Consider the following 27,850-nt stretch of genomic DNA (forward strand, 5'->3'; position numbering starts at 1 on the left):
ATGCTCAGAAGGAAGAGCTGCAAAATACCGTACACACCATAGGAGGTTGTCAATCCATTGTATTTGTTTTTTTATATTATTTTATACTGTATTTATATTTTATATACATTGTATTTATAATTAATATTAGGATAAACTAGAGATATTGTCTTCTGTTATAATTATTATTATCACCTATTATCCATGCGCAAGACTTGCGCGAGTGTAGTGTAGAGAACAAGTTCTGACGTTCAAACAAATCCTGTTAAGTTTTCTTATTTGAATTTTTCTTTATTTTTTATCAATTATTTATTGTTCTGATAGCTCATGTCCCATATGCATCTTTGCATGCACTTTTTGTGTTTGTCCATTTTTTTGCACTGGATTTTTTGCACTGTGAATTTGCACTGTCAGTTCTGTTTTTGAATAAAGGTTTGGAAATTAATGCTTTTTTGTGTATTTTATTCGATTAACCGATTAACCGAAAAAATAATCGACAGATTAATCGTTAAAATAATCGTTAGTTGCAACCCTAGATAATTCTATAATAATAGATATAGATAAAGTTACAGACCTTTAGTTAAGCTGACAATCACCTCTTTTTCAGGTTTGAACACATAACAAATGAGTATTGTGATTGCAGACCTTTAACCACTACACCATTGCATTTATAAAGTGTGCATTGAGTTTTAGAAGCCGTTCACACAGAACGCCTTTTTGAGTTCCACTGGGTTGCTTTCCCATAGTTTTTCCATGTAAACATGCACTAGAGTAGGCAGTAGTTGTGCTTGCGTCTCGTGTCTTTTGCACCATCTTGTGCATGATATGGCATTCTAAAAACACGGCACTCAAGTTACAAGAAGTTCACCTTTTAAAAAAGGCAGTTTTTAACCACAAAATGGTGTTCTGTGTGACAGTATCTCTTTATGTGTGCTCACAGGGCTGCGGGACATGCTCCATATGATATCCCACCAGTGGCAAGAGCTGCAGAGACAGATCCGCCGTCAGCACAACTGGATGCTGCGCACACTGGATGCCATCAAAACCCACATCCTGTCCAGCGAGAGGGACGAGGAAGAGCGGGAAACTCACAGTCATCACGGCAGCCCCAAGGTAAAGCCGAACGTGACACCGTCAAGCCCGTAACAGCCCCGTATCCCAAGCCTGAGTCGTACCATCTGTCTGCGGCTCTCGTTCCTTTCTGGTAGCCCGTGGCCATGCTCTGCTCGATCAGCAAAATAAACAAACAGGGCCAAGCTCCGCTGCAGAGGAGCGCAGCGTATTTCCATAAGAAACGGCTCGAGGAAAGGCTCTGCAGGGAGACATTCCTTTCAGGGAGGAAACAGGGGAGGGGACACGCCATTGGCGTGATGCGAATGACAATTTTCTGTCCGTAAATGAGTATGAGACGTTTCATAGCTCCCACAAACACACACAATTATGCTTTAGAGGCAACGTGCTAGACTCAATTTATACTTCACACTTAATGCGTAATTGCAGACATAGTTATTTGGGAGACCAATTTCTCATTGTTTAATTGTCAATTGTGATTGGGTAATTGCACTCCAATTAGGTGGCGTGTTTGTGTGCCGGGCCCTGAGAGCGAGGCCTGGCGGGAACCGAGAGGCGTGTTTGTGTTTCTGTGTTGCGTGTGCGAAAACAGCAGCTTTAGGAACAGCGTGATCTCAGTTGGATTTCCCCCGGGAGCGTCGGCATCGCCAGGGCGCAATCTCCCTTTCTCCTCTGCTCCGTAATCTCTTCTGCTTCATCTGCAGAAAACAGGAACGCCAGGGCCTAATATTTCTCTCTCTGTTGCTCTTTCTTCTGTCTTTTTCCCTTCTCCTTTAACTGCTCAGATGGTCCGTGGTTATGTTTGGAATAGCATATTAAGATACTACTTGTTCTATTTCAGCAGGATACAGTACATTATTATGAATAAAACACTTCTGCATTTACCAAAATGTGCAGTATGAACCAGAATTAGAACGTATCTATTTTCACTCTTTGATTATTTGCGAAATGTTTACAAAAAAAGTGGATTAAATATGCAAAATAATCCATTGCAGTGCTTAAAATGGAATAATAGATGAGGTTTATTATCGAGGTTTATTATCGTGTTACACAGCACGTTTGAGCTTCAGCAAGAGCCAATGAGGTTTATTATCGTGTTACACAGCACGTTTCAGCTTCAGCAAGAACCAATGAGGTTCATTATCGTGTTACACAGCACTTTTTAGCTTCTGCAAGAGCTGATGAGGTTCATTCTCATGTGTTACGCAGCACGTTTGAGCTTTCGCAAAAGAATTTCATGGAAGGTCAAGTTGAGGCCATTGCATTGAATGAAATGCTAAAATTGCCAAAATGGGAAACACTACATGGAATACTGCATCCCACAATGCATACAGAATACTTATAGTCTGCAAACTACTTTCTTTCAAAAACAGTAGGTGGTATTCTGAACAAGCTTAATGTGGACAGGCCCTACTTGTTTCTAGTTTTTGGGCACCGACATAAATAATCGGGGTGCTTTTAAATTGTTTTGTTGCAATTAGAAATCACCACAATCAGTGTGATCAGTCAGCGTTGACAGCCATTAGCCGCTTGGTTACAGCGAATTAAGAGAGAGAGGGGTGAGTGATTCATTATCTGAGAGCTGTTAATGATGATCGGATGCATTGCCTAATTAGAGACAGGCCACAGGATTGTGGGAAGGTCACACAAGGAGCCACAAATCTCTCTCTGTCTGAATCAGGACGGATCCTGTAGGTCGAGGGCAAGTGTTGTGAATATGTGGGATTTTGAGCCTAGATCAAACCATACGGTATGTGTCTTACGTCTGATCACTGGTGTTGATTTCAATATGGCTACCGTGCAGTTACGTTAGTTTATTTGATGTTCTAACTAATGGAATTTTTGCATATACTACTGTTTAAATGTTTGGGGTCAGTACGATTTTATTTATTTTATTTTTTTATTCTGCTTTTATTCTGCAAGGTTGCATTAAATTGATCAAAAAGTGATAGTAAAGACATTTTGTTTTAAACGATTTGTATTTATATTTCAAATAAATTCTGTTCTTTTAAACTTTCTATTTATCAGAAAAATCCTGAAAAAAAATATCATGCACCGTAAAAGTGATCAGTTCACTTACTTTTGTAAACCCCGCTGCCTTAATCAAATTTTTTTCAATTAAGCATTACGTTTATTTAGGCCTACTTAATAATTTTAAGGCAACGGGTTTCCTACATTTTTTTAAGTTAGGTCAACTGATCCCTTTTTACAGTGTGGTTTCCACAGAAATACTAAGAAGGACTACATTGATTTCAATATTGATAATAATAATAATAATAATAATAATAATAAATGTTTCTTTAGCAGCAAATCAGCCTATTAGAATGATTTCTGAAGGATCATGTGACACTGAAGACTGGAGTAATGATGCTGAAAAATCAAAAAATTTAAATATATATATATTTTTAATAATATTTCACAATATTACTGTTATTGTTAATATATTGCTGTATAGACATTATTGAAAATAATCCAAAATATTCTTTTAAACCTGAACTTCAATGTAAACTACAATTTTGATTTATAGATCTTCATTTACTTTTCTTATACTAACATAGTATAATTTCATCAGACTTCAAAGTTTATGTTTAACTTTACTGAAGGGCACTGTGTGCTTTCACGCTGGTCAAATACTCAAACGAATGCTTTATAGAGCCTGTCTCAGGTCACCACATGGCCCATAGATTCATCTTAATGGAGGATCAGGGAATTCATATCACTTTCAGATCCCTGTTTCACTGACTAAACAATATTTGGAAACTGCTGTCAAGGCGCTCTTTTCAATGATAAGCCCCCCTCTTTGCTATTAATTCCTAATGCTTCACTACAACAGGTGTCGTTTGCGGTCATTAATTTGCTTTGGTTAAAAAACGGCTCACAAATGAGCAATGCGTGCCGTCAGAGGAGTAATATATACCGCCTTACCCAGACACTAAGTCTGTCCCTAGAATGCCATTAAGGTGTGTACAAAGCAGGCCACATCTCTCTCGACAGCCATAACGGTTTGTTATTATAGCTGCAAACATATGTTCGCACCCACGTCTTGCCGTCGCATTGTGCCGTCTGAATTATTTTCTCAAGACCATAAAGTTTTAACATGGCTGGATGCTGGTCAAATAGCAATCCTGAGGGAATCCTGTCTAATTTAGTTTTTCGCCTCTAATTAAACTGTAGGGGAAACGTCACATAGAAAAAAGTGGGGAGAGAGGCAATCATTAACAGCATGAAGCACCAACAATCCAATCTCAATTGCATGTTTCTTAGAAGAGAAAATTGTCACGCTCAAATCCGCCAGTCTCTCTGCTGCAGTGAGGTTCACGTGACTTTGTGTAAATCGGCTAAATGTCACAAGGAAAGGATAGACGGCATGTATCCTACATATGTGTAGGGATTCATGGGTAATATTTGATATGTGTTGACCAGGTGTGTGCAGTGAAGAGTTCATTTGGGCCATCATATTCGCTGTGGGAATTCTCTGATCCGATGTCAGGCTGTGACACATCTTCGTTCTTTTCTTAGTGAGATTTATCCACCTATAGAAAGGAATTGCATCCATTCGCTGCCTATTACATCGACTCGTTCTTATTTTGAAATCAAATATGTGAGCACTAAACCCTGCTTTACCCGTATAGACACCTGCCATCCAGTTATTTAGATTAGACAGAATGTCAAAGACCAGTGGGATTGTGAATGTAAGTAAATGCAGTGGTGTTGTATAACAGCAGTGTGAAATGATGTACTGTTTTCCATTTTAATGCAGCACTAACTGTTCTAAGGTTAGACTTTCTAGAGCATTTAAGCTGTGACCCATTTAAGTAAACCAAAAAGTAAAAAAGAACATTTGACCGGTAACTTTGCATTCACACTGTACCAGGACATAAAAGTGGACTCTGACCTCTCTTTTTAAACCTATTTTACTTGTGACCAGCTGTCAACCCACTTTCTTTTCTTTTCTTTTCTTTTCTTTGCATTCACACTTTCTTCTGTAAATGTGGATTTTACTTGTGGCCAGTTGTATGTCCACTTTTATTTTTTATTTAATTTGATATATTTTATTTTATATATATTTATAATTTTATTTACTGATTATTCATGTTAGTTTATGTTGTTAGTAATTTTACGGTAGTTTGTTTGATTTGACTAATGGAATTTTTGCTTGCACTACTTTAAAATTTTTTAAAAATTAATGCTTTTATTCTGCAAGGATGCATTCAATTGATGAAAAGTGACAGTAAAGACATTTTATTGTTTAGTTATATATATTATATATAGATATAGATATGATGGATTTTAACTTTTATTTTACTTTTTACTTTAATTTTACTAGGTAATTAAATAGTAATTAAATTCAATATCCCAACCCACCATCCCTCTCGCACCATGCTTAACCCAACGGTCTCTTTACAATGGGATACATACTAGGTAGATAATATCACTGAAAAAAACAAAGTCATAGGAATTATGAAACATAAATTACAGGAATACAAAAAACAAACAAACAGATAAGGTCCTGGTCCTTGTTATGTGCAATATACTTGGAAATCTTCTCAGAAGCTATAGTCCAGATCTTTAATGTAGAGATTTGTGCAAAATTCACCTGAGCCGTGGTGGGTATTTCCAACATTATAATGTCCTGGAGTAGTGTCAACCACTTGTAAATATCCAGGGTGTGTGGTTGGAGACAGTATTGCAGGTTTTTTTGCGGACGTCAGACTGGCAAGCCAATTTATTTTTTGCAGCTTAGAGAAGGCCAACATAGAATCATCATTCAATAGCAATACAGAGGGGTTCACCAAGCTTTTATTTTACTTTTAAGATTTTTTTTTTCTAAATTGATTTATCAGAGAAAATTTATACAGCAATATATTCCAGTAATATATAGTTATGCACGCTCACAAATCCTCTCATTAACAAAGTGTAGGCACAATGTAAATAAGAGATTCATTGTGCAGTGTAGACAGCTTCATTGATTATAACTGAACTTTGTGAGATCACGAACTGAGATGAGTGACAGCTTTTTAGTGATTTTAAAGGGAGCTGTCTTTGCGTATTTTGCACTTTCTAGGCTATATATAATCCATTCAGAATTTGAATGCAAGTCGACACATAATGGTTATTGATATGATTAGCCTTTGGCTTGACTACGTTATGAAACCGCTAATAATGTGTTGCTAATGTTGCTAAAGACAGGTGCCTTCTAAAAATCAGGATCCAGAAATAATGATACAAAAAGCTCTGCACGCACGTTGACGGAATTGGTTGCAAGTTTGTGACAAGTTGGTACAGTACACTGCAGTTTTAATGAAAAAATATATTTTTTTAAATAGTGGTATAGTATTTCAATAATACAAAATGCACATTTAATGCAAATTGAATCGGCAGACTCTTGAGTTGACCCAAGTTCGGTTTTCTTTAATAAAGGGGTTTGGAGTTAATTTGGAGTCTTGCGAAGCTATCTCAGACACCTTAAAAGAAGCAAGTGTGAAAACACCCTGAAAGTCCCAGCGATTAGACCATGTTATTTCTCACTAGCCAGTCTAATCCTGTAAGTAACCTTGTAAAAATCACCCTGGGGTTAACAACCAAACCACGGTGCTCTAACATTTACTCATATTTTTTTGGGTCAGAATTTCCACACGCATCCTCTTTACCGGTTTATCGACTTGTTGGGGACCTCCTCCATGGCCCGAAGAGTCTGCGGTATCTGCGCCCGTCCCTCTCGCAGCGGCCGGGCAGAGTGTAGTCCCTGCCAGCTGTCTGTGGCATATTTCTCCACTGTCATATGTATGTATGTATAAGGCAGACAGGACTCTTATCGGAGACTTCTTGGAGACAGCTTGTCTGCCCTGGGGCGGTTATTTCACCCCTTGCTCTGCGCTGAGCACGGCACGCAGAGTAGGAGGAGGAGGAGGAGGAGGAGGAGGAAGAGGGGGAGGGGGGAGAGGGTGGGCCTGGTTTCTATTCGCTGGCATATGTTAAAAGCAGCCATGCCACACTACGCCACCCAGCCATGCATATGGAGCAGTCTTGGGTACCGGTATATCAAAGTCCCCATGCTTAAAAAGTGACCCGGGGTTATTTCTGGGGGAAATGAAATTACAGGAGGTGGCAGCCGAAGTTTTGGAGGAAAGCAGGCCCGGCCACCTCTGTGTTATAAATTCAGACTTTAAAAGTAGAGTTCACTCCAAATTTGCCATTAGTTAAGAAATTGGGAATTTAAATTGGACTTCTTAAGGTTTGATGTATGTTTAGCCGCACTGTGATAGAGTTATAAGTTTGACATGCTGTAAATTTACATTTTTAGGGTGTAAGGGAAGTTTGGGTCAAGAAGTCTTGTTAAGCTTTTTCATTCTTGCAGTATTTCTGGTTCATCCTGTTTATATATATATATATATATATATATATATATACACACACACACACACATACATGCATACATGCACCCAAGCAACTGCATATTTTATTTAGAAAACATAGTTAATCTTTTCACACACACACACACACACACACACACACACACACACACACACACACACACACACACACACACACACACACACACACACACACATTTTGTATGTCACCTAAAACAATTAAAAGTTAATTTAAATGTATTAAAATATTAGGTAGTTAGTTATGAAATACTGTAAGTATGTGTTTTAAAAAAAATTATCTTTTTCAAATAAATGCTGTTCTTTTGAACTTTCTATTCATCAAATAATCAAATCAGATTTTTTTTATCCCGGTTTTCACAAAATATTAAGCAGCATAAGTGTTTTCAACATTGATAATAATCAGAAATGTTTCTTGAGCAGCAAATCAGCAAATTAGAATGATTTTTGAAGGATCGTGTGACACTGAAGACTGGAGTAATGATGCTGAAAATTCAGATTTGCATCACAGGAATAAATTACATTTTAAAATATATTCTAATAGAAAACACTTATTTTGAATAGTAATAATACATCTCACAGTGTTACTGTTTTGCTGTATTTTTCATTAAATGAAAAGAAGCTTTAGTGAGCAGACTTCACTTCTAGTGAAGGTTCCTTTAGCAAACAGCAATAATATAATATAAAAAAATGAAAGTGTGAAGCATGTTTGCACATGCATCCCAGACTCATGAGAGCTTGTTTAACAGAACTTCTGTTAATTTTGAAAGACTTAATATTCATCCAACCCCTCCTGAAAAAAAAAAAGGTTTATAAGTTCTACATGAGAAATAAAAAATAATCAAGGACCCATTTAAGTAGTCATTTATTCCAGGTCTCTCTGCTTATATTAGCATGCAAAAGCACTCGAGATGTAATTCATAAAGTGACTTAAAATTGACATACCTCTTTAAGTGTTTTTTTTTTCTCTCGCTTTCTTTTGCTAGCGGCAGTTTGACAATTGAAATGAGTGTTTTATGAAAAAATTAATAGTGCCTAGTTTTTGCAGACAGTTTCAAATATTTAATCACACAAATGATATGAATTAATATGCAGACAAGGTTTAATTCATATTAATTTTTTCTTCCAAATGAGGTGTACGAGCAACGCGTTTTGCAATGAATATTGTTAGCATGACTTGAATAAGTGGCTGTGAAATGTGCACTTCATAACTACTCGGTTACTCACGTAACCTCAGTTCCCTGAGTTAGGGAACGAGTATTGCGTAGCTATACGCAGTGGGGAAACTCCTTTTCCTCGATTTACTGAAGCCTTTATGTAAAGCGCATTTGCAGCTGCACAGCTAGAACATGAGCGTCTGGCTCGCTCATAGGCTGCGCTGCGGCAACTGCACATCCAATGGCGCAGGCGCCTCTGACGTGCAACCAATGAGATAACTCTGCGTCATACACGTCAGAGCCCGCCAAGGGGGCGTGACCTCAGTCTATAATAGCCCCCGAATTCGCCATTATAGCAGGTTTAACGACTGAAGCGACAACTTGCCATGTTACCATAGTGCGGCTGGCTACGCAATACTCGTTCCCTAACTCAGGGAACTGAGGTTACGTGAGTAACCGAGTAGTTCCCTTTCGAACGGTCACTTCGTATTGCGTAGCTATACGCAGTGGGGACGCCATGCAAAACGCCGCACTGAGTAACTGGCTGTCACTGCAACTCAGGACCCCTGAGCGTACAGAACAAGCCATAACCGCATAATTTATGTAAAAATAGACCAGACACCGTCAGATCTCCGTAGTATACATCAGTAGAAATACCCAATATACTACACCAATGAACCCAGACTCTGTCGGGGTTATTAGTATACGAACATATACCCAGTCAAGTGGGTTTATATATGAAATCTTAACCAGCTAAAGCGGGTTGATATCTGTTACGGAATATAACCGGCCGAAGCGGGTTTTATATATGTATGGAATTTATATATGTCATATAACCGGCCAAAGCGGGTTTTGTATATGTCATATAACCGGCCCAAAGCGGGTTTATATATATATAAATATAACCAGCCACAGCGGGTTTATGTATGAACTACAACCGGCCAGCAGCGGGTTTCATGTATATATGTGAATGTGATTGTGCACAGTAATATATGACAAGACCGGCCACCCACGGGTCTTAATCATACCGAAAGCACCTTCGCCTGCAGGGAAGGCACTTCCATATTATAAAAACTCATAAATGTGGAAGGCGAGGACCAGCCGGCCGCATCACAAATATCACTAATGGGAATGCCAGATGACCAAGCCCATGACGAGGCCATACCTCTGGTTGAATGGGCCTTGACGCCTATAGGGCAAACTTGACCCGCTGCGGTATAAGCCATAGAAATAGCATCCACTATCCATCTAGACAGTCTTTGCTTAGTGACTGGATCCCCCTTGGATCTACCACCAAAGCAGACAAAAAGCTGTTCTGATTGTCTAAAAGACGCAGAACGCTCCAGATAGATTCTCAGCGCTCTGACAGGGCAGAGAAGATTAACCTCTCCATCCTCTGCAGAAGGAGGGAGGGCTGATAACGTCACCACCTGTGCTCTGAACGGTGTTGAGAGCACTTTAGGAACGTAACCATGTCTGGGCTTGAGGATGACTCTGGAGTCATCTGGACCCCACTCCAAACATGCAGGGCTCACAGAGAGTGCCTGCAGATCTCCCACTCGCTTGATAGATGCCAAAGCCATAAGGAGAGCGGTCTTCAGCGAGAGGGGTTTTAGATCAACCGATTGGAGCGGTTCGAAAGGTGGACCTTTCAGAGCCCTCAGGACCGTGGAGAGGTCCCAAGATGGCACAGATGGAGGTCTGGAGGGGTTCATTCTCCTAGCACCTTTAAGGAATCTGACGACCAGGTCGTTTCTTCCTAGTGACTGGCCAGCCACCAGAACATGATGTGCTGCTATGGCTGCCACATACACTTTGAGCGTGGACGGGGAGCGACCCGCATCCAGCAGCTCCTGTAAGAATGAGAGAACTACAGATATCTCACATGACTCTGGGTCAGCCTGATTTTTCGAGCACCAGCTGGAAAAACCCGACCATTTCGAAGCGTAAAGGCGCCGAGTCGACGGGGCCCTGGCTTCAGATATAGTGCTTAAGACCTTCTCAGGAAGGTCTTTGGGTACCCGTTGAGGGGCCACACATGGAGGGCCCATAAGTCGGGTCTCGGATGCCACAATGTCCCGTTCGCCTGTGTGAGGAGGTCTTTCCTCAGTGGGACAGGCCATGGGATTGTGTCCGATAACTGAACCAGTTCCGGGAACCACGGTCTGGTTTTCCAGAGAGGGGCCACCAGAAGGACTGGGCACCCGCTCTCTCTGACCCGTTTGATGACTTGTGGAATCATCGAGACGGGGGGAAAGGCATAAAGGGGACGGTTGGGCCAGACATGGGCCAGCGCGTCCCTGTCCTTCGAGAAGAACAATTTGCAGTGGGTGTTGATTCTCGAGGCGAATAGGTCGACTTCGGCCTCGCCAAACACCTTCCATATCAGACTGACCGTCTGTGGGTTCAGGGACCACTCGCCGAGGGGAGTGTTGCCCCGTGAAAGCATATCCGCGCCCACATTCTGGATGCCCGGTATATGCGCTGCTCTCAGAGAGCTCAGGTTGGTTTGTGCCCATAAGAGGAGGTCTCTCGCCATCGCATGCAGGTTTCCTGACCTGATGCCCCCCTGGCGATTTATGTAGGCCACCACTGATATATTGTCTGTGCGGACTAAAACGTGGTGACCCCTGAGGTTCGACAGAAATGCTTTCAGGGCCAATCCAACTGCTTTCATCTCCAGGCAGTTGATATGTAAGCTCTGCTCCGTGCTCGACCAGAGGCCGGATGCAGGCATGCCCTCGTGCAGCGCTCCCCAACCCAGGTTGGACGCATCTGTAAGAACCATTTTCCTTCTGGAAATTGTTCCCATTGTCACCCCCTCGTGGTACCAGTTCTGCGCTCGCCAGGGAATCAGGGTTCTTAAACAACCGTGATTTACCATAATGCGCAGGTTGCCTGACTGCCATGCGTGAGTTGGCACACGCCGTTTCAGCCAGTGCTGCAGCGGGCGCATGCGCAGTAATCCCAAGCGGAGTACTGGCGATGCTGCTGCCATGAGACCAAGCAGTTTCTGAAATTTCTTCAGTGGCGCGTGCTCGCGCGCTCTGAAAGTGCCTGTAAGCGCTCGCACTGAGAGCGCGCGCTCTGGTGTGAGTCGCGCTGTCATCGCTCTCGAGTCTAAAACTGTACCCAGAAAGATCACACTCTGGCTGGGGGTTAGTTTGCTTTTTGACACATTGATTGTGAAACCCAGGCATTTTAGATGGCTGAGAATCAAATCCCTGTGAGCTAATAGCTCGGTTCTCGACTGTGCCAGCACCAGCCAGTCGTCGAGATAATTTAACACACGCACTCCCTGATGTCTCAGGGGAGAAAGCGCTGCATCCACACACTTCGTGAATGTACGGGGTGCTAACGATAGACCGAACGGCAGAACGGTGTATTGATAAGCTTGGCCCTCGAAGGCGAATCTCAAGAATGGCCTGTGACGAGGGTTTATCTGAATGTGAAAGTAAGCGTCTTTCAGATCCATTGTGACAAACCAATCCCCCGTGCGCACTTGCGCGAGGATATGTTTGATAGTTAACATTTTGAACGGCCGTCTCATGAGAGCTTTGTTCAAATGTCTCAAATCTAGAATGGGTCTGAGACCGCCGTCTTTTTTCGGAATCAGAAAATAGCGGCTGTAAAAACCCATGTGTTTTAGCGCGGGGGGGACTAATTCTATCGCCCCTTTTGCTAATAGATTCTGTACTTCGGTGCGAAGCACGTGACCCACGTTGCTTCTCACCGAAGTCTCGAGAACCGCCTGAAATTTCGGGGGTCTGCGAGCGAATTGGAGCGAGTAACCTCGCTTTATAGTGTTTATGACCCAACTCGACACACCGGGGATAGCTTGCCAGGCTAGAACACGTGTGGCTAGGGCTTGACACACTGACTGGGGCTGGTCGCCTAATGTAGGGGGACCGGATACCCTTATCATGTGATTTGTGCATACATTGAGTATTGGACTGACTGTACAGGCATTCGCGTGTGGGGAAGTCAGTGTTACAACAGGGGAGGGGCCGCCTAGTGAAGGGGGACCTGATACCCTTATATTGTGATTTGTGCACACATTGAGTATTGGACTGACTGTACAAGCATTTGCGTGTAGGGAAGGCAGTATTATAACGGGGGAGGGGCCGCCTGATGAAGGGGGACCGTGAACCCACGTGTTGTGTTTGTGAAACATACTCTTTTTGTGCTTTATATGGGTCGCCGTGAAAACGGCGTTTGTTTGCAAGAACGCGCTTACTGTTGCGGGCCTGTCTGCAGTAATAAAATCCCCAGCCACCTGAACTGAACAAGGGGCTGTGGGAAGTTTTGTTGACTTCTTCGAGGGTGGTCCGGCGAGTGCGGGACCCGTGCCCTCTCTCTTTCCCCTGCATGCTAGGACGACTTTGGCGGCGCTGTGTGAGGCGCGGCGCTTGGTCTGGGGCCTTGGCGTCGGGGAAGCGGGAAGCGCTTGGTTGCTCTCGGCTGGCGCTGGGCATCAGCCGCAGGGCGGGGCTGAGAGGCCTGCTTCGTGGGCTTTGTTGGCCGAGGCGTCGGCGGGGCTAGCTTGTGAGCACTCGACGCCGAGCTAGAGCGCTTAGGCAGGAAGTGACGCATGGCCTGGGACGCTTTCTGTGCCTCGGTGTATCTTTCTGAGAACCCCTTCACTGCCGGGCCGAAGAGGCCGGTGCTGGATACTGGGGCGTCGAGGAACTTTGTTCTCTCCGCGTCCTTAATGTCGGTGAGGGTAAGCCAGAGGTGGCGCTCGAGCACGACCAAACTCGCCATATTCCTCCCGATAGCCTGCGCTGTGGCCTTAGTAGCTCTCAGGGCCAGGTCTGTGGCGCTCCGAAGGTCCCGAAAAGCCTCAGGGTCCGGGCCAGCCTCGTCCATAGACCGGAGGAGTTTGGCCTGGTAAACCTGCAGCACGGCCATCGTGTGCAGGGCCGATGCAGCCTGACCGGAGGCGGAATACGCGCGTCCGGCGAGGGCTGAAGTGCTACGGCACGGCTTGTTGGGATGCACAGCTCTAGTTCGCCAGCTAGCAGCTGTGTTCGGGCAGAGATGAGCGGCCAACGCCTCTTCGAGGGGCGGCAACGACTCATAGCCTTTTTCCGCTGCTCCGTCCACGGAGGAGAGCGTCGCGAAAACTGCGGGGCCTCGTGTGGAATAAGGAGTGCGCCAGGCCTTGGTAAGCTCCTCGTGTACCTCAGGAAAAAATGGCGCTGGCTTGTGACGAGGGGCCTGTTGGTGCCCTGGCAGAAACCAGCCATCCAGCCGACTTCGAGGGGGTTCAGCGGGCGCGGCCCACTCGAGCTCGAGGTCCGCTACGGCCTGCGTCAGGATCCGAAGCATTTCCGCGTCGGAGTTAGTCCTGGTAGCTGAGGCGTTGGGCGTTGGCTGGGAAGCCATGACGGGGTCGAAAGAGCCCGGCCATTCTTCCTCAGACGCAGCGATAGACAGGCTGTCGTCGTGCTCGCTAGGCCCGCCGAAGGAGACAAGGCCCGCCACGTGGGGGGGGCGCTGATCTCCCTCGAACAGGACCGGAGATGAACGGGTTGGAGAGAGTGAGGCACGCGGGGACGAGGCCGGCGTGCGTTCACTAACATCCATGTTCTCCGGCTGCCGTTGGCTGCGGCGCTTCTTCTTCCTTGGCTGAAGTAGGGCCGGAAAAGGAAGCGCGGGAGAGGCGGCGTCGCCGTCACGGGAGAGGGCTAGCCGATTTCGCAGCACGGAGATGGGCATGCTCTCGCAGGCCGCACATCCGCCGGCAGATAGTGCATTCTCCGCGTGGTGAAGTCCCAGGCATGGAATGCAGCTAGCGTGTTCGTCCGCCTCGTGCAGCTTGCATCCGCACGTGGCGCAGGTCTTAACACGATGCATTTGAACAACGCTCGTACAAATAATACAATATACAATAGCAATGAAAAGGATATCGCCGGATAGCCACAGGAGAGACGGCGTCAGGAGAAACACGGTGAAATGTGTCGTCTGCTGAACTGTAGCTGGCTCAGGCTGAAGGCTTGTTCGACGGCGAAGGCTCAATAAATGGTCAGAGACGTGAAGTTTGTCGCTGAAGGAGTAAAATCTGCTATAATGGCGAATTCGGGGGCTATTATAGACTGAGGTCACGCCCCCTTGGCGGGCTCTGACGTGTATGACGCAGAGTTATCTCATTGGTTGCACGTCAGAGGCGCCTGCGCCATTGGATGTGCAGTTGCCGCAGCGCAGCCTATGAGCGAGCCAGACGCTCATGTTCTAGCTGTGCAGCTGCAAATGCGCTTTACATAAAGGCTTCAGTAAATCGAGGAAAAGGAGTTTCCCCACTGCGTATAGCTACGCAATACGAAGTGACCGTTCGAAAGGGAACTGCCTTTGGTCCTAATTTCAGAGTGCACCAGGAGAAGCACTGGAATATTGTAATTTCTATTTTTTATGAAGGATGCATGGAGACATAAGGATTTTCCAATCAGACGTAGACATGTATGAAGTCGTAAACCCCCGGCCTATGCTGAAAAACTCCTCTAGTGTGACTTAATTCGTTTTTTTTTCTCCCTCTATCCCTTGTCCTTTGGCTATGTATCGTGCCTGAGAAAGTCTGGAATATAAACCAGATTGTATTTTATTTGTTCCATTTGTATTCTGCATTTTGCACTTGGCAATCAGATCAAAGATTACCCAACTTGCTTGCGAAATAAAGCAACAAGGATCACTTTAGGCTGTAATTATTGGAATCAGAGAGCTTTTTCTGAAGAAAGGACAATGCAGAGGGATGGTACACGCTGTCATTTCCTGCGCAGTCTTGATGGCACGACTGTAGATGTTTAGTCAACTCTGTCAATCGAAATCAGATTAAGACTGATCTGATAAACGTGCTGTGATATTTTGATGTGGCTCTTGAAATGCATTTGATTTTTTTCCTTTAATACACTGTTACAAACGTTTTAAAAAGGGGAGTTTCACAGTGATGTCATAGAAGAACCATTGTTGATTCCCCAAAGAACCTTTACTATAATAAAAATAAAGGTTCTTTATTGGCTTTATCTATGGTTCTATGAAGAACTTTAAACCTCCATTAAACCTTTCCAACACAAAAGGTTTTTCATTTGCGAAAAATGGTTCTTCAGATTATTCGAATGTTTACACTAAGTTCTTTTATGGCAACACTGCAAAAAAAACCAGGAATCGTTAATTTTAACATTTTTGCATGAACATTTAGCTAAATGCTCACAGTCAGATCTATAGGGGACTGAAAGTCTCGCTGTGTCTAAAATGAGCTTGATTTTGATCTGCAGACATCGACCGGGGAACATGTTGGAAAAATGGATATTAATAATTGCATGATTCTTTATTCTCAGTTCTCTCTCTCTCTCTCTCTCTCTCTCTCTCTCTCTCTCTCTCTCTCTCTCTCTCTCTCTCTCTCTCTCTCTCTCTCTCTCTCTCTCTCTCTCTCTCTCTCTCTCTCTCTCTCTCTCTCTCTCTCTCTCTCTCTCTCTCTCTCTCTCAGAAGCGAGCACTTAGCCTTCAGTCACTGCGGAATAATTGTCAATGAATATTTAACAAGCCTTCAGTAGGACGGATAGGCATCTGAGAGGCATCAACGCTCTCTCTGTATTATTAATATTGGAAATGCTATAGACACACTGTAGTCAGTGGAGCAGAGTGCATACTGGATTAGCAACTGAAAATGATACAAATGTGAATAAACTAACTCCACCACCAGTCCAACGTCTGCTTGCTTCCTGCAGCTCTGCAGAAAACAAGTTTGAGTCGAATTTCTTATTTCGTACAGGGGTGAATGTCACAGGACCTGTCAGGGACATGTCCGGGCCACATTTCATCCCGAAACCGTAAGAAAGAAACAGGAAATACTATTTTCTATAAAAAAATTGGGCTGTATTCTTTATGCAAAAAAAAAAAGTTTTATATAATATAATATTATATATCATACAAATTATTTAAAAAATCATGAATACAAATATAATATAATATAAATTGTTTTGATTTTGGGACGAAAATAGTGCAAATATAATTACTTATATTTGACTATTTTGTAATGAAATTTTCATAAAAATAATATAAAAAATATAATATCTGAAAGTTAGAAAAAGAAAAATATTATGCAGAAAAAATTAAATTGCTTTTGATTTTGGGATGTGAAAAAAGTAGTCTAATTATATGTAATTTTTATACAAAATATAATTTTGTTTATATGTAGGAACAAACTTAAAAGCTGAAGTATAAGCATCTTTTTCTGAATGCAAAATATAAATGAATTTCTTCTTTTGATTTTTGGGGTGAATATTTATAAATATTTCTACATTATTTTCTTTAAGCAAAATATTTATTTTTATTTACTAAAGGGGGGATGGGACTAATTTTATTTTCCAAATATATATTTTTTATTTTGTTTTGGGATGAAATGTAAGCTGGACAAGGTTTTGTAAAATCATCCCACAGAGATTTGCTGATTTGAATATTTGGAAATGTTTTTAAAATCCTCGCAGGTATTTGAATCCCTTTTTTATTTGACATGTTTTTCCTTTTTTTTTTCTATGTCTAAATCAGCAATGCTTATGGCCGATCTGGTAAACATAAACCTGTCGGCCATGCGATGAAATACGGTGTGGTGGAATTACCTTATCACGAGCGCACATTTAAGCATGCCTCTCAGGTGAGATTCACAAAAACACATCCCATCATTTTCAGTCCTCGATGACTGTCAGAAGAACTTCATGTTCTCCGCTCTCTCTCCCTCTCCTGTCTTGAAGTGATATAAAATTCTAATGTCAGCCCTCTGGATCTCTTTCTCCTGAAATCTGGCCAAAGCACTGAAGGTATGCGAGCTCGGTGACATGCATGAGAAGGAAAACAGGAAGATGAGGCGAAGGCAGTAAGCCTCACTCATGAAATATATTCTGGTGAAAGGAAAAAAAAGAAAGACGACATAAAATGCATGTGCCTTACTTTGGTATTTGTATGTATATTTTATAGTTGTAGCATACTGCTACAAGCGCTTTGTTCTGTGCATTTGGATGCATTGATGAGCCATAATGATTCCCCTCAGCTTTTACGACAGGCTGTTGCAGATGCTCAGACTTGTAAAATGTATATTACCCAGAATCAGAATTGGTGCCCATACTACACTGTGTATGCTCTTAAAAATAAAGGTTCTTCAAAGGTTCTTCGGTTCAGCAAAGAGCCTTCTTTTCAAAAAACATTTACACTTAAAGGTAGGGTAGGCAGTTCCGGAGAGGCTAGCAATAGCAAGCTAGCTTTAAAAGCATAGGATCCCACTCTCCATTCAGAGCGTCTCCAAAGCCACACCTCCTCCAAAACACACGAAAAGCTTCAAACAAAAGCTTCATGTATATATATATATATACATACAGTGTTGGGCAAGCTACTTAGAAAATGTAGTGAGCTGAGCTAGCAGTTACTCTACATTAAATGTAGCTTTACTACACTGAAGCTACCACCCTGGGAAATGTAGCAAGCTAAGCTACAGCAATATGGCAAAAGTAGTTTACTACATCTAAAGCTACTTTTTCCAATTTAATTTTTATATTGAACCAACTTAATTCCAAGTCAGTGCTATCTCAGTGATCAATAAAATTGTCAATCAAACATATAGGCAGGCATAATTTGTCAGTTCAATTGTTTATTCAACAACTGTTCCAAACCAATTTGGCCAAAAACAAAACAAAAACATAACTATATAGAACCATATAACTATATAAAACTATAACAAAACCAGGTGTCAAGAGAGTGTGCATCTTTTTCCATTTCTCACGTGTCAGCCCAAGGATTGATACTGGTACGTGATGTCACACCATACGGAGCAGAAGGTGATGGTAATGCACCAAAAAGCTGGTTTGTAGGGCCCTATGAAATCCGTTTTATTTTTTTCCCACATTCCAAATTCAGTTTTATTTTGTTTTCATTTTTCTGGACTCCCATTTTAATGGTTAAATAACATTTTAGTAATCGAAAACGTGTAATTAATTGAAATCATGAAACGTATATAATTTAACAATAATTTATAAACATTTTTAAATAAATTACATTTTAAGGGCTCTATAAAATAGATTTTTTTAATGGTTTAAATTGTAATGACCAATTATTTAAAATGTAGGCCTAATGATTTAAGCAAAACTTTCTTCAAAGGTTAAAACCAAGCTTTTATTTTGACAGGTTGCCATGTAGCTAGACCTTTGAGTGTCTGTTTTTTTTTTTTTTTTTGGATATGACGATTGTTTTTCTCAAATCAAGCTAAAATGCTGCTAAAGTGACTCTCAGAGCGGCTGTGTAGGTGAAGTTCATCGATCCATTACTGAAAACATCGCAAGCGTCATGGGTGCTTAGTGTGTGGTAAATGAATCCGCGCGTCTGAGCCATTCATTCACAGAGACGCAGAACATGCATGATTCCTTTTTAAATAGTCTTTAAGCGGTTTAATATTCACAGACACTAGTCTATATCGCGATTTTATTTAAGTTTAGGCTACTTACCTTCTTTTCATCCAAGATCTGACATATTCCGTGAAATTCCGCGTTATACAGTAAATTTTGTTTTTATGCATGGATATCGCAATTCAGTCCATGTTTTCCGTATTGCGGTAACTTAATGAAATCATATGGCCCTGTGGTTGCCAACCACCGTAAAACAAGAAGAAGAAGAAGTCACCGTCACTAACTGATCCAGCAACAGTGATACTTAGCAGTTGTATTTCCGATTTGAGCTTGAGCTTTAGAAATGCTTGGGAAAAGGTAACGTTAGCTTGTGTGGACGCTACCGCACTACTTGATCCAAAAAAGAGCTTCGCTACTGAAAAGCTATTTGATTCAGAAAACAGCGACGCTACCACCACGCTACTGAGAAATGTAGTTAAACTAGTAGCGTGACTACTTGTAGCGACGCTACTGCCCAACACTGTATATATATATATATATATATATATATATATATATATATATATATATATATATACTTTTTTTTTTTGAGATGTTTAGATATTTCTACTGGAGAACAAGACAATTATATGGATTATTATTTATTATAATTCTTTTCCAGTGTAGATTTTGGTGAGATTGTTTCAGAAAACGTGCCACTGACAAATGTGAAGCACCAAACAGGGACACATATAAATCTTCATATTTGACAAGAGGTGAAGAGTGTCACATTCTGACTGAAACAAACTGCTTCCTCCAGAGACATACCGCTGGTCTCGTGCGGCCTTGGTTTGAAGCTGCCCATGAGACTCAGACTGACAGATTGATTGAAAAGTGTTTGTATGTGTTTGTATATGCTTGAGCCTTTGAGTATCAAAGGGCAAATGCAAGTGTTTAGAAGGTTTGGGTTTTCATTGAGACTTGAAGTCCCTTAAAGAAAGTCAAAACAAAAGGGCTTATTTTCACCCATTATTTAAGGAATATTTTTACAGCTTTTGATGTTAAATGTTTAATAATGTTTCAATGTTAGTGTTCAATAATGTTTCAAAACCACTAAAATTTGATTACATGTTTGTCGCGGTTGACAATAGCAATAGACTTCTTGAGCGCTTATTTTGCGTGGACCAGAATTGTTTATTATCAAAAAACTGTCATTATTTACCAGTTCATTAGAGACTTTTATATCAGAAGCATATTTTTAGTGCTTAAAAAGTCTTTAGGTTTGGGCTTATGGGTGCGAAAGACAAGTGCGAAAGACAAGTCAAATGCATTGAATTGTGGGATAAAATTGTGTGAAAGTCATTGCATATTTTGCACACTGACTTAGAGCACACAATGAAGTTTGCGTATTTGTAAGTATTTTTTGGGCTTGTGGTACATATACAATATCATAAGTTTGTAAGCCACATCTTAAGATGGAAACAGGACACCAATTGTATTGTGTTGGATGTGATGAACAGAACAAGACGAGAGAGCGCAATTACTAGAAAATGGAATTTCACTTTTGCTACTTTAGATTGTCTTTTATTATACAAAAGTTTTAAAGTGATGCTCAAAATTGTGGAAAACAATCCAGGATAACAATTACGGAAGGTCCGGCATTGAATGCATCACATTTTATTTGTTTATATAAAACTGCCTCGCAGATAATAACTAGGACATTTTCACTCATCAGAAATGCACGCTTATCATTTCCAAGTCGGATGCTATTCTGTTGTTTCCTCTTTCTTTTCCGAACCCGATGAAATCCATTACTGCATTGTGGCAGTTACAAATGCCGGGCTTTCTCCGAACACAGAGAGGCTTGTCTGCGGGATTACTTTTGATTTATGCTCCAGCTGTGATATTGTAACTCTGTGCGATAGTGTCCTTGGACGTAAATGTAAGTAAACGCCGGGAAGGGCTTTGTGAAGGCCTCTGTATCAGAGCTGCTCTGTACCTTTATGTTCAGCTCTGCCGCGACGCAGGCTGTCCCCTGGGAATTCTGTTGCTGATGTGCGTCAGAATTCTGTGATCCTCCAGAGCTGAGTTTTCCCGGTTTCTCCCTGTGTTGTTTAGTACACAGCCGATAAGGTGTGATAGGGCAATGAATCGCTAGGATACCATAGTAGGTTTTTCATGTTTTATTAACATTTTTTCCTTTGTATTGATAGTGGTAGTTGGGAGAAGACTAATGTGTATATATATCTGAAGTGGTCAAGAAATGGTGCCTGCCAAACTCAAACTTGTATCATGAGGAACACATCAGGAATCATAATCAATACTGATTCCTTAAAGAAAAACAATCTGTAACCTTAAAGTCCCCCTGTGGTGAAAATCAAGCTTTTAATGTTGTTTATATGAGTTGTGGTGTCTTTAATATGCTTTAAGACAAACCATGTACAAATGCATAAGTAGTTGAGTATTTTCTCTTTAAAACCGCAGTGAATCAAAGACAGTCTAAAAAACACAGTTTGAAATCGCCTGTGTTTCTGACGTCACAAACTACCTTGTAATCAATCAGATCAATGTGTGATCATAACGAGTGGGTCTCTGAGCTGGTGTGAGTAAGTGGAGGCGGGGCTAATTTGCATATTCATAGAACCTCGAACACTAAATAAGGCAAGGGTGTAGAGTTATTTTAAGGCATGGATTTTTTCCAAGGAAAAAACATTTAAATATGTCATTTTGGTGATAAAAGATGAGCTTTAAGGGATAAAATTATTGACTACAGGGGGACTTTAAGCATAGTGATTACAGGATATACGGTAGTGTACCTTTGCAATCACAGATGATTTTCTAATTGCTCTGTCCTGCAGGTTGTACGAACACTTGCTGGGCTGATAACCACATATCAAATGTGACAACGTGCCCGTGTGATATAGAGAAGAGTTCCTGCAGAGTGAGTCAGGGTGCTGGGAGACTGAGGAGATTTCTCGGTTTTTAATCACAGGTTTTTGCAGAAACAGTCAGCAGGAGGGAAAATGAAACTGTTCATTCCTTCACAACACTGGCCTTGGATTGGTTTCCTGAAGAGGGTATTCACATATACTTATACTGCATACTTCAAACACATACAGTATATATATATATATATATATATATATATATATATATATATATATATATATATATATATATATATATATATATATATATACATATATAGGGGTGCACATAAATTTTTTGGTCTGGTTCTCAAGGGAGCACCTGCAGATGCTGCTTGGCACTAACACTTTGCGCAGCACACTTATCCTACAAGCTGTCGTCATCACTTTCCTCCTGACTGTCTTCTTTTTTCTCGAACATGGTAGATGATGATGATGTTTTTTAATTTTATTAACATTAATGACACAGACAACAGCAGGAATATTAGGCTTCTGTCACTTTAAGACCGAATGCGCTGACCAAATATACTGACACACATCCGGTTTCTTTCTTAACTGTTCACTTGTGCCGAGATGGTTATTTTGACATCATTTTGTGTGTATGTGTCCGTTCAAGCGCAAGTAAACGTGAAATCAATTCGGTGTTGGAGCGCCGTCTGAAACGCATCTCTCGCATCTCTCTCTCTCTCTCTCTCTCTCTCTCTCTCTCTCTGCATTTCTTATTTGAAATAAACATCGTTTGTAACATTATAAATTCCTTTACTGTCACTTTTGATCAATCTAATGCATCTTGGCTGAATAAAAGTATTAATTTCTTTTGAAAAAAATACTATTTCAAAACAATAGTGCATAATTATTTGTATTTTTTTTCTCACTCAAATCATTTTGATTGGATTTCTTGCTCACTTTTTAATTTGTAAAAAATTGTCTGTGAAATAGTATGCAGTCAGCGAGGGATGTTGCGTTACACTCTCTGAAACTATTTGATGAATATTTTTTTTCCTAACAGTATTCTAATACAAATTCAGTAAAAATACGAAGTATTCGATGTTTGTTAGTACGTTATCCTGGGTTTGCCACACTAAACAATTCATGTCACTCTCACTAGTTGTCTGGTTCCTCAGTCATTTCCCTGTCTTTTGTAACCCCTTTTACAGTCTCTTTCTTTCCTCTTTTCCTCTGTTGTCAGCTTTCTACATCTGTTTATCCGTAAGAAACTTAAATGGCACTTATCAGCCACACTTTCTCTTCAACAAAAACACTTTTCTATCTATCACACGGCTGACTTTAAAATGCACTTAATTGTTGCGAATTACCCAAAATACTTTGATTACTGATAATTTCCCCCCAACGCGTTAACGTTTGCACACTACCGGTGAAGTAAATAAGTGAGCATGACTGATTTAATTTTCTTGTTTTAGGAGAAAACTCCTGATTTCATGGGTTACGGTCAGAAAACTAATTTGATTCTTCGTTGCAACGTTCAAAAATAAAAATATGGAAATTTTGGCATTGTTTACCTCACAGTTATGTTGTTCCAAATTCATATATAACTTCTTTCTTTCCTCCTTTATGTGGAACACAAAAGGAGACGTTAAGGGGAAAACTTTTTCATCTTGCAGTATTCCAAAAAAGGACAAAAAGCACCACAAAATAAGTCCATGCAACAGCGTTTTGTTAGTTATAGTGGGTCTTGTGATCGATTGTCATTGATGCCAAACCTGGTGAGACACATCTTGATGTGCTATTTTGTATTTTTTTGTTTGCTTTGTATTCTATTTTGCTAAGTATTCAAACATGAATGATATTAGGTAACTGTAATAATAGAGGGGAAATTTTCTATGGAAAAACAACTTCAGAAGACTTGGAATATAGTGCATGGACAATCCCTTTATGGTGTATTTTTTGCCTCTTCCTTCTCTTTTTGTTACACAGAAAGAGAATTAAAGTCATTCAGGTTTGGAACAACATAAGTGGAGGGTTTCTAACTATTTCTTGCATCCTTAGAAATCATAGATAATGTCAAATATTTTCAGTTCAAATGTCAAATCTCTCATTTGCCCCATTTGATTTGATCCTATTACCCATAAGTCCCGGCGTCCTTGTGCTGCATTAGTGTGCACAGTTAAGGACTTGAGGTGTCAGAGCACCGTTACAGAGATTGCGTTTTTTTTTTTTTCATGAACCTCTTCAACAAATCATATTTGATTTCATGCGTAATTAGTTTGTCCATCAGCAGCCGAGGAGACCCTGTAGCAGCGGTATCCGCAATATCTTTGAGCTCTGATGACAGAGGCTTCGGGACAACAGCCAATATGCATTAGAACAATAGCACGGTTCCGCCCCATCGCTCTGGATGAACTAGAACTCATTTCGTACTACTGGCGTTCGTTACTACGCTCGCTTTACCTCGCGCGCAGCGAGACGAACATCTCGGCGCTCACTGGCAGCCTTCAATATTTGATAGACGCTTTGCCTTTCGTATTAAACTGGAAGATTTAATTATATCTTGAAATGATATTTTAATTAAATATTAAGGTAAGCAAAAATGGATTCCAAAATAATTACATCAAACATCAAAAAAGTGAAGGCCCTTTTTTTCTGCTTGGACAGCAGAAAAAGTAAGAAGCCTTATTTAAGTCTCTCAGAGATTCAATCTAATTTAATTCTCTCCCCTCTCTAAATAAACAGTTCTCCAACCTTTTTTCATCTGGGGGGGAAAAGAGATGATAGGGGTAATCAATATTTCTAGCATTTTAATTAAAACCGTTAGTGGAATAAATCCATTTAATTATCAGTTAATGAAATACAAGGTCATTTACCTGACAGCAACTTTGAAGGTGGCTTACTGGTTGGAATGAGAACGCCGGTGAGGTGTCAGAGCCGTTTAGCAGCTGCCAGAGCTCAACTTGAGATTCTCCTCGCCGTATTAACCCTTCTCTGTCTGTCTGCACGTCGCTTGACTCGTACCTTCTGCTCCACACACACCGAAGATCAAGGTGATCGGAGCATACTGGGTCTCAGTGGTACAGTCTGTGTGTGTGTATTATATGCACTGTATATAATATTACATTTATATTTAAAATAATATGTATGTGTGTATTGTATATAATATTACATTTATATATAATATGCACGTTCATATTGTTTGTTAGCTCAATATGTATTCAAATAAATCAATAAAACTCTATAAATCATACCACTGCCTGCTGATGCTTCTGATTGCTTTTAGAGGGAAAAGCTGATCATAACTGGTGCTCTAGGATCAGTTTTCTCCGTAATAATAGCATCTTGGCAGTTTGGCGAACTATCCAGTGCGCATCTGGAGAGCGTCAAACGTTTATACTAACAGTGTGTTTTTGCAGCGTTGGGCAATTTAGCCAATCACAGACATGACTGTGTTTAAATTAGAATCCCCTCACCGCTCAGAGACAGAGTTAGTGTTGGGTTCTGCACGCTCACAAATCCTCGTATTATAACAAAGTGTAGACATTTTGTAAATAATAGATTCATTGTGCAGTGTAAACAGCTTCATTGTTTATAACGGAACTTTCGTGAGATTGCGTCATTACGATGAACTGAGATGAGTGACAGATTTTTAGTTATTATAAACGGAGCTGTCCTTACACGCTATCTAGGAGATATATACTCAATTCATAATTTGAATAAATCTTTTGTTTTTCATGCTTGACCAGCAGCCAGGTGCATGCTGCAAAGTTTTTGGAGTGACATCCGCTAAATTCATGTATTCGAGCGATTATTGCTGTCATGCGTGATTTTGTTTTTTCTCCTTTCCCACAAATTATTATTTTGGGTCTCATTTCATTAGGTGGACCAGCCATCAATTCTAGTGGGCCAGTGCCTTATATAGCCTCCCCACTGATTTACATAAATGAATAAAATGTACATAAATATAAATATCTATGTATTTTTACATAGATATTTATATATAAATCTTTTTTTATTAATATATTCAGATAAAATAAAATATCTTTTAAGTTTATTATCTTTTGATAAAAACTTCATGTTTTAAAGATAAAATATAGGGGAAATAGAACCCTTTGGTATGTTGGAAGACATTGTGGTTAAATTTAGGATAATAATATTTGAGCGTTTGATTAAGTCTTGGAAAGTACGAATTTTATAATCTTCCAACTTTCAGTCAGACTTCCAACATGGAAACTTATATGACATAACGTGGAAACTAAAATGGAATGTGTTTTGTCTTTTGAGCTGTAGCTTTAAAGTGTGAAGTTCAGTAGTGTGTGTGTGTGTGTGTGTGTGGAGGCAGAAGCTTTTAGTGTCTGGAGGTGGCGCTGGGATTTGTGTGATGGAGTTTATTTCAGACCCAGTTCTCTGGGGCCAGAGGAACAATAGTCTCTCAGCAGCCCTTCCTTCACCATCTGGAACAAATACAACAAATAATAAATAGAGATACAATGGGGCAGAGAAATGGAATTTAACTTGGCCTGCAGCACTTACCTGAAATGTGCATATAATGGTGTGGAGCATTTGTCATAGGGAATGCTTTCTGGAGTTTTTGTCCTACTGTTAATGAAATAGTAAACTTGGCTCTGTACATTATGCTCCGGCTTTATGCATCGATTTTTGCAATTGCTTTCTTTGTCTTATTACTAAAATCAATTTCCTTCTGTGATTGCCAAGAAGAGCATTTAAAAGCACTTACTTCATGTGATGTTTTCTGACTCCGTTCCCCAGCTCTGCGGCTTTTATTGTTCATGACAGCCCTTCCAACAACAAATGCCCTACACATATGCCATTCTTGGAAAACGCCTGGTGAATATTAGAATCAGTCTGCCAAGGGCACTCAGTCATACTGAAGACAGACATATTAACACGTTCTCAATCCTGTTCTGATCAAAGTCTAATTGCTGGGTATGGTGATGTTGATGTTTTTGAGGTAACTTTAACCCCTGTGAGAAAATGTGAAGCACTACATGCCCTGGATCAACATATCCTCTCCTGCTTTATTGTTCATGGACCAATATTATATTTATAAATATAATTGGGGATGTCACAATCAAGTTTTTTGTGCCCCCGATCCGAGTCTTTGAATATCGAGTATCTGCCGATCCCCGTATTTTCCTAGTGTTTGGTGCACCTTCAGGTACAATACAGTTATTAAAATCAATCCAATGAATATAGGGATGTACAGAGAGTTTCTATAAAATGATAATAAAAAAATCACTCTCAAGTCTCTAATAATAATTCTCTCTCTCTCTCAGGAAATGCCTGCAATCATTGGAGCTCTGTTCCTCATAAATACTACCATCTTTTGTGTGTGTTAGTTCTTTTTTTTGACAGACATCGATGTCGTGATGTTCAAATGATGTGGATTTGAAAGCAGATGGGTCGTATGGAGACTATTATTTATTTCTTGGCCAACAAGTATTCAGTGAAGGGATTGATGCCCATGACTGTCCATATTTTTAGTTCTAAAATTCCAACCGGCAGCTAGCCTAAGTTTCTGACCGACGTGATAATGTGCGTAAGAGGTGAACTATGTTTGATTTTTGGGTAATTTTAAAACGTCATGGAGATGTTCAAAATGCTTTTGCGTAGTTCATAATACTTATTTTATGGAATGAAGTTTATTTCGTGGATTAAAAAAAAATCACGTTACTCATGTTTGAATTTTACATTCAGAAGACTTTTGAAAATAAAGTTAATTTTTTTATCAGGAAAGGAGTGGCTTTGATGCACAAAGTTGTTTTTATTGTCTCTTAAAACAAAAATATTTTATTTAAACCCATAAAAATACAAGAGTTGCTGTAAATAATAGTGAAAATCCCTTTTTAAAACTGTTGTTCCATTATTACCCCTTAGCAGATTTTGACCCTTTTATAACATTTTGAAATATATTAAAATAGAAAACAGATATTTTAAATTGTAATAATATAATACTTTTAATGTAAGGGTTGGTAAGTGATAATTCT

The 27,850-nt window shown here is 40.5% G+C and overlaps 1 protein-coding gene across 5 annotated transcripts in view; it reads left to right on the forward strand.

Moving 5' to 3' along the window:
• The window catches only part of akap6 (A kinase (PRKA) anchor protein 6), a 164,292-nt gene that overhangs the window by 64,174 nt on the left and 72,268 nt on the right, over positions 1-27,850 (forward strand). For all 5 annotated transcript variants that reach the window (XM_077238906.1, XM_077238908.1, XM_077238907.1 and 2 more), the window contains one exon: positions 920-1,092. In XM_077238906.1, coding sequence (XP_077095021.1) covers positions 920-1,092 — 173 coding nt within the window. The remainder of the gene's footprint in view (positions 1-919; positions 1,093-27,850) is intronic.

Source organism: Siphateles boraxobius, unplaced genomic scaffold (assembly GCF_051911475.1).
Source record: "Siphateles boraxobius isolate OS27281-9 unplaced genomic scaffold, OSU_SipBor_1 22, whole genome shotgun sequence".
NCBI classification, from domain to species: domain Eukaryota; kingdom Metazoa; phylum Chordata; class Actinopteri; order Cypriniformes; family Leuciscidae; genus Siphateles; species Siphateles boraxobius.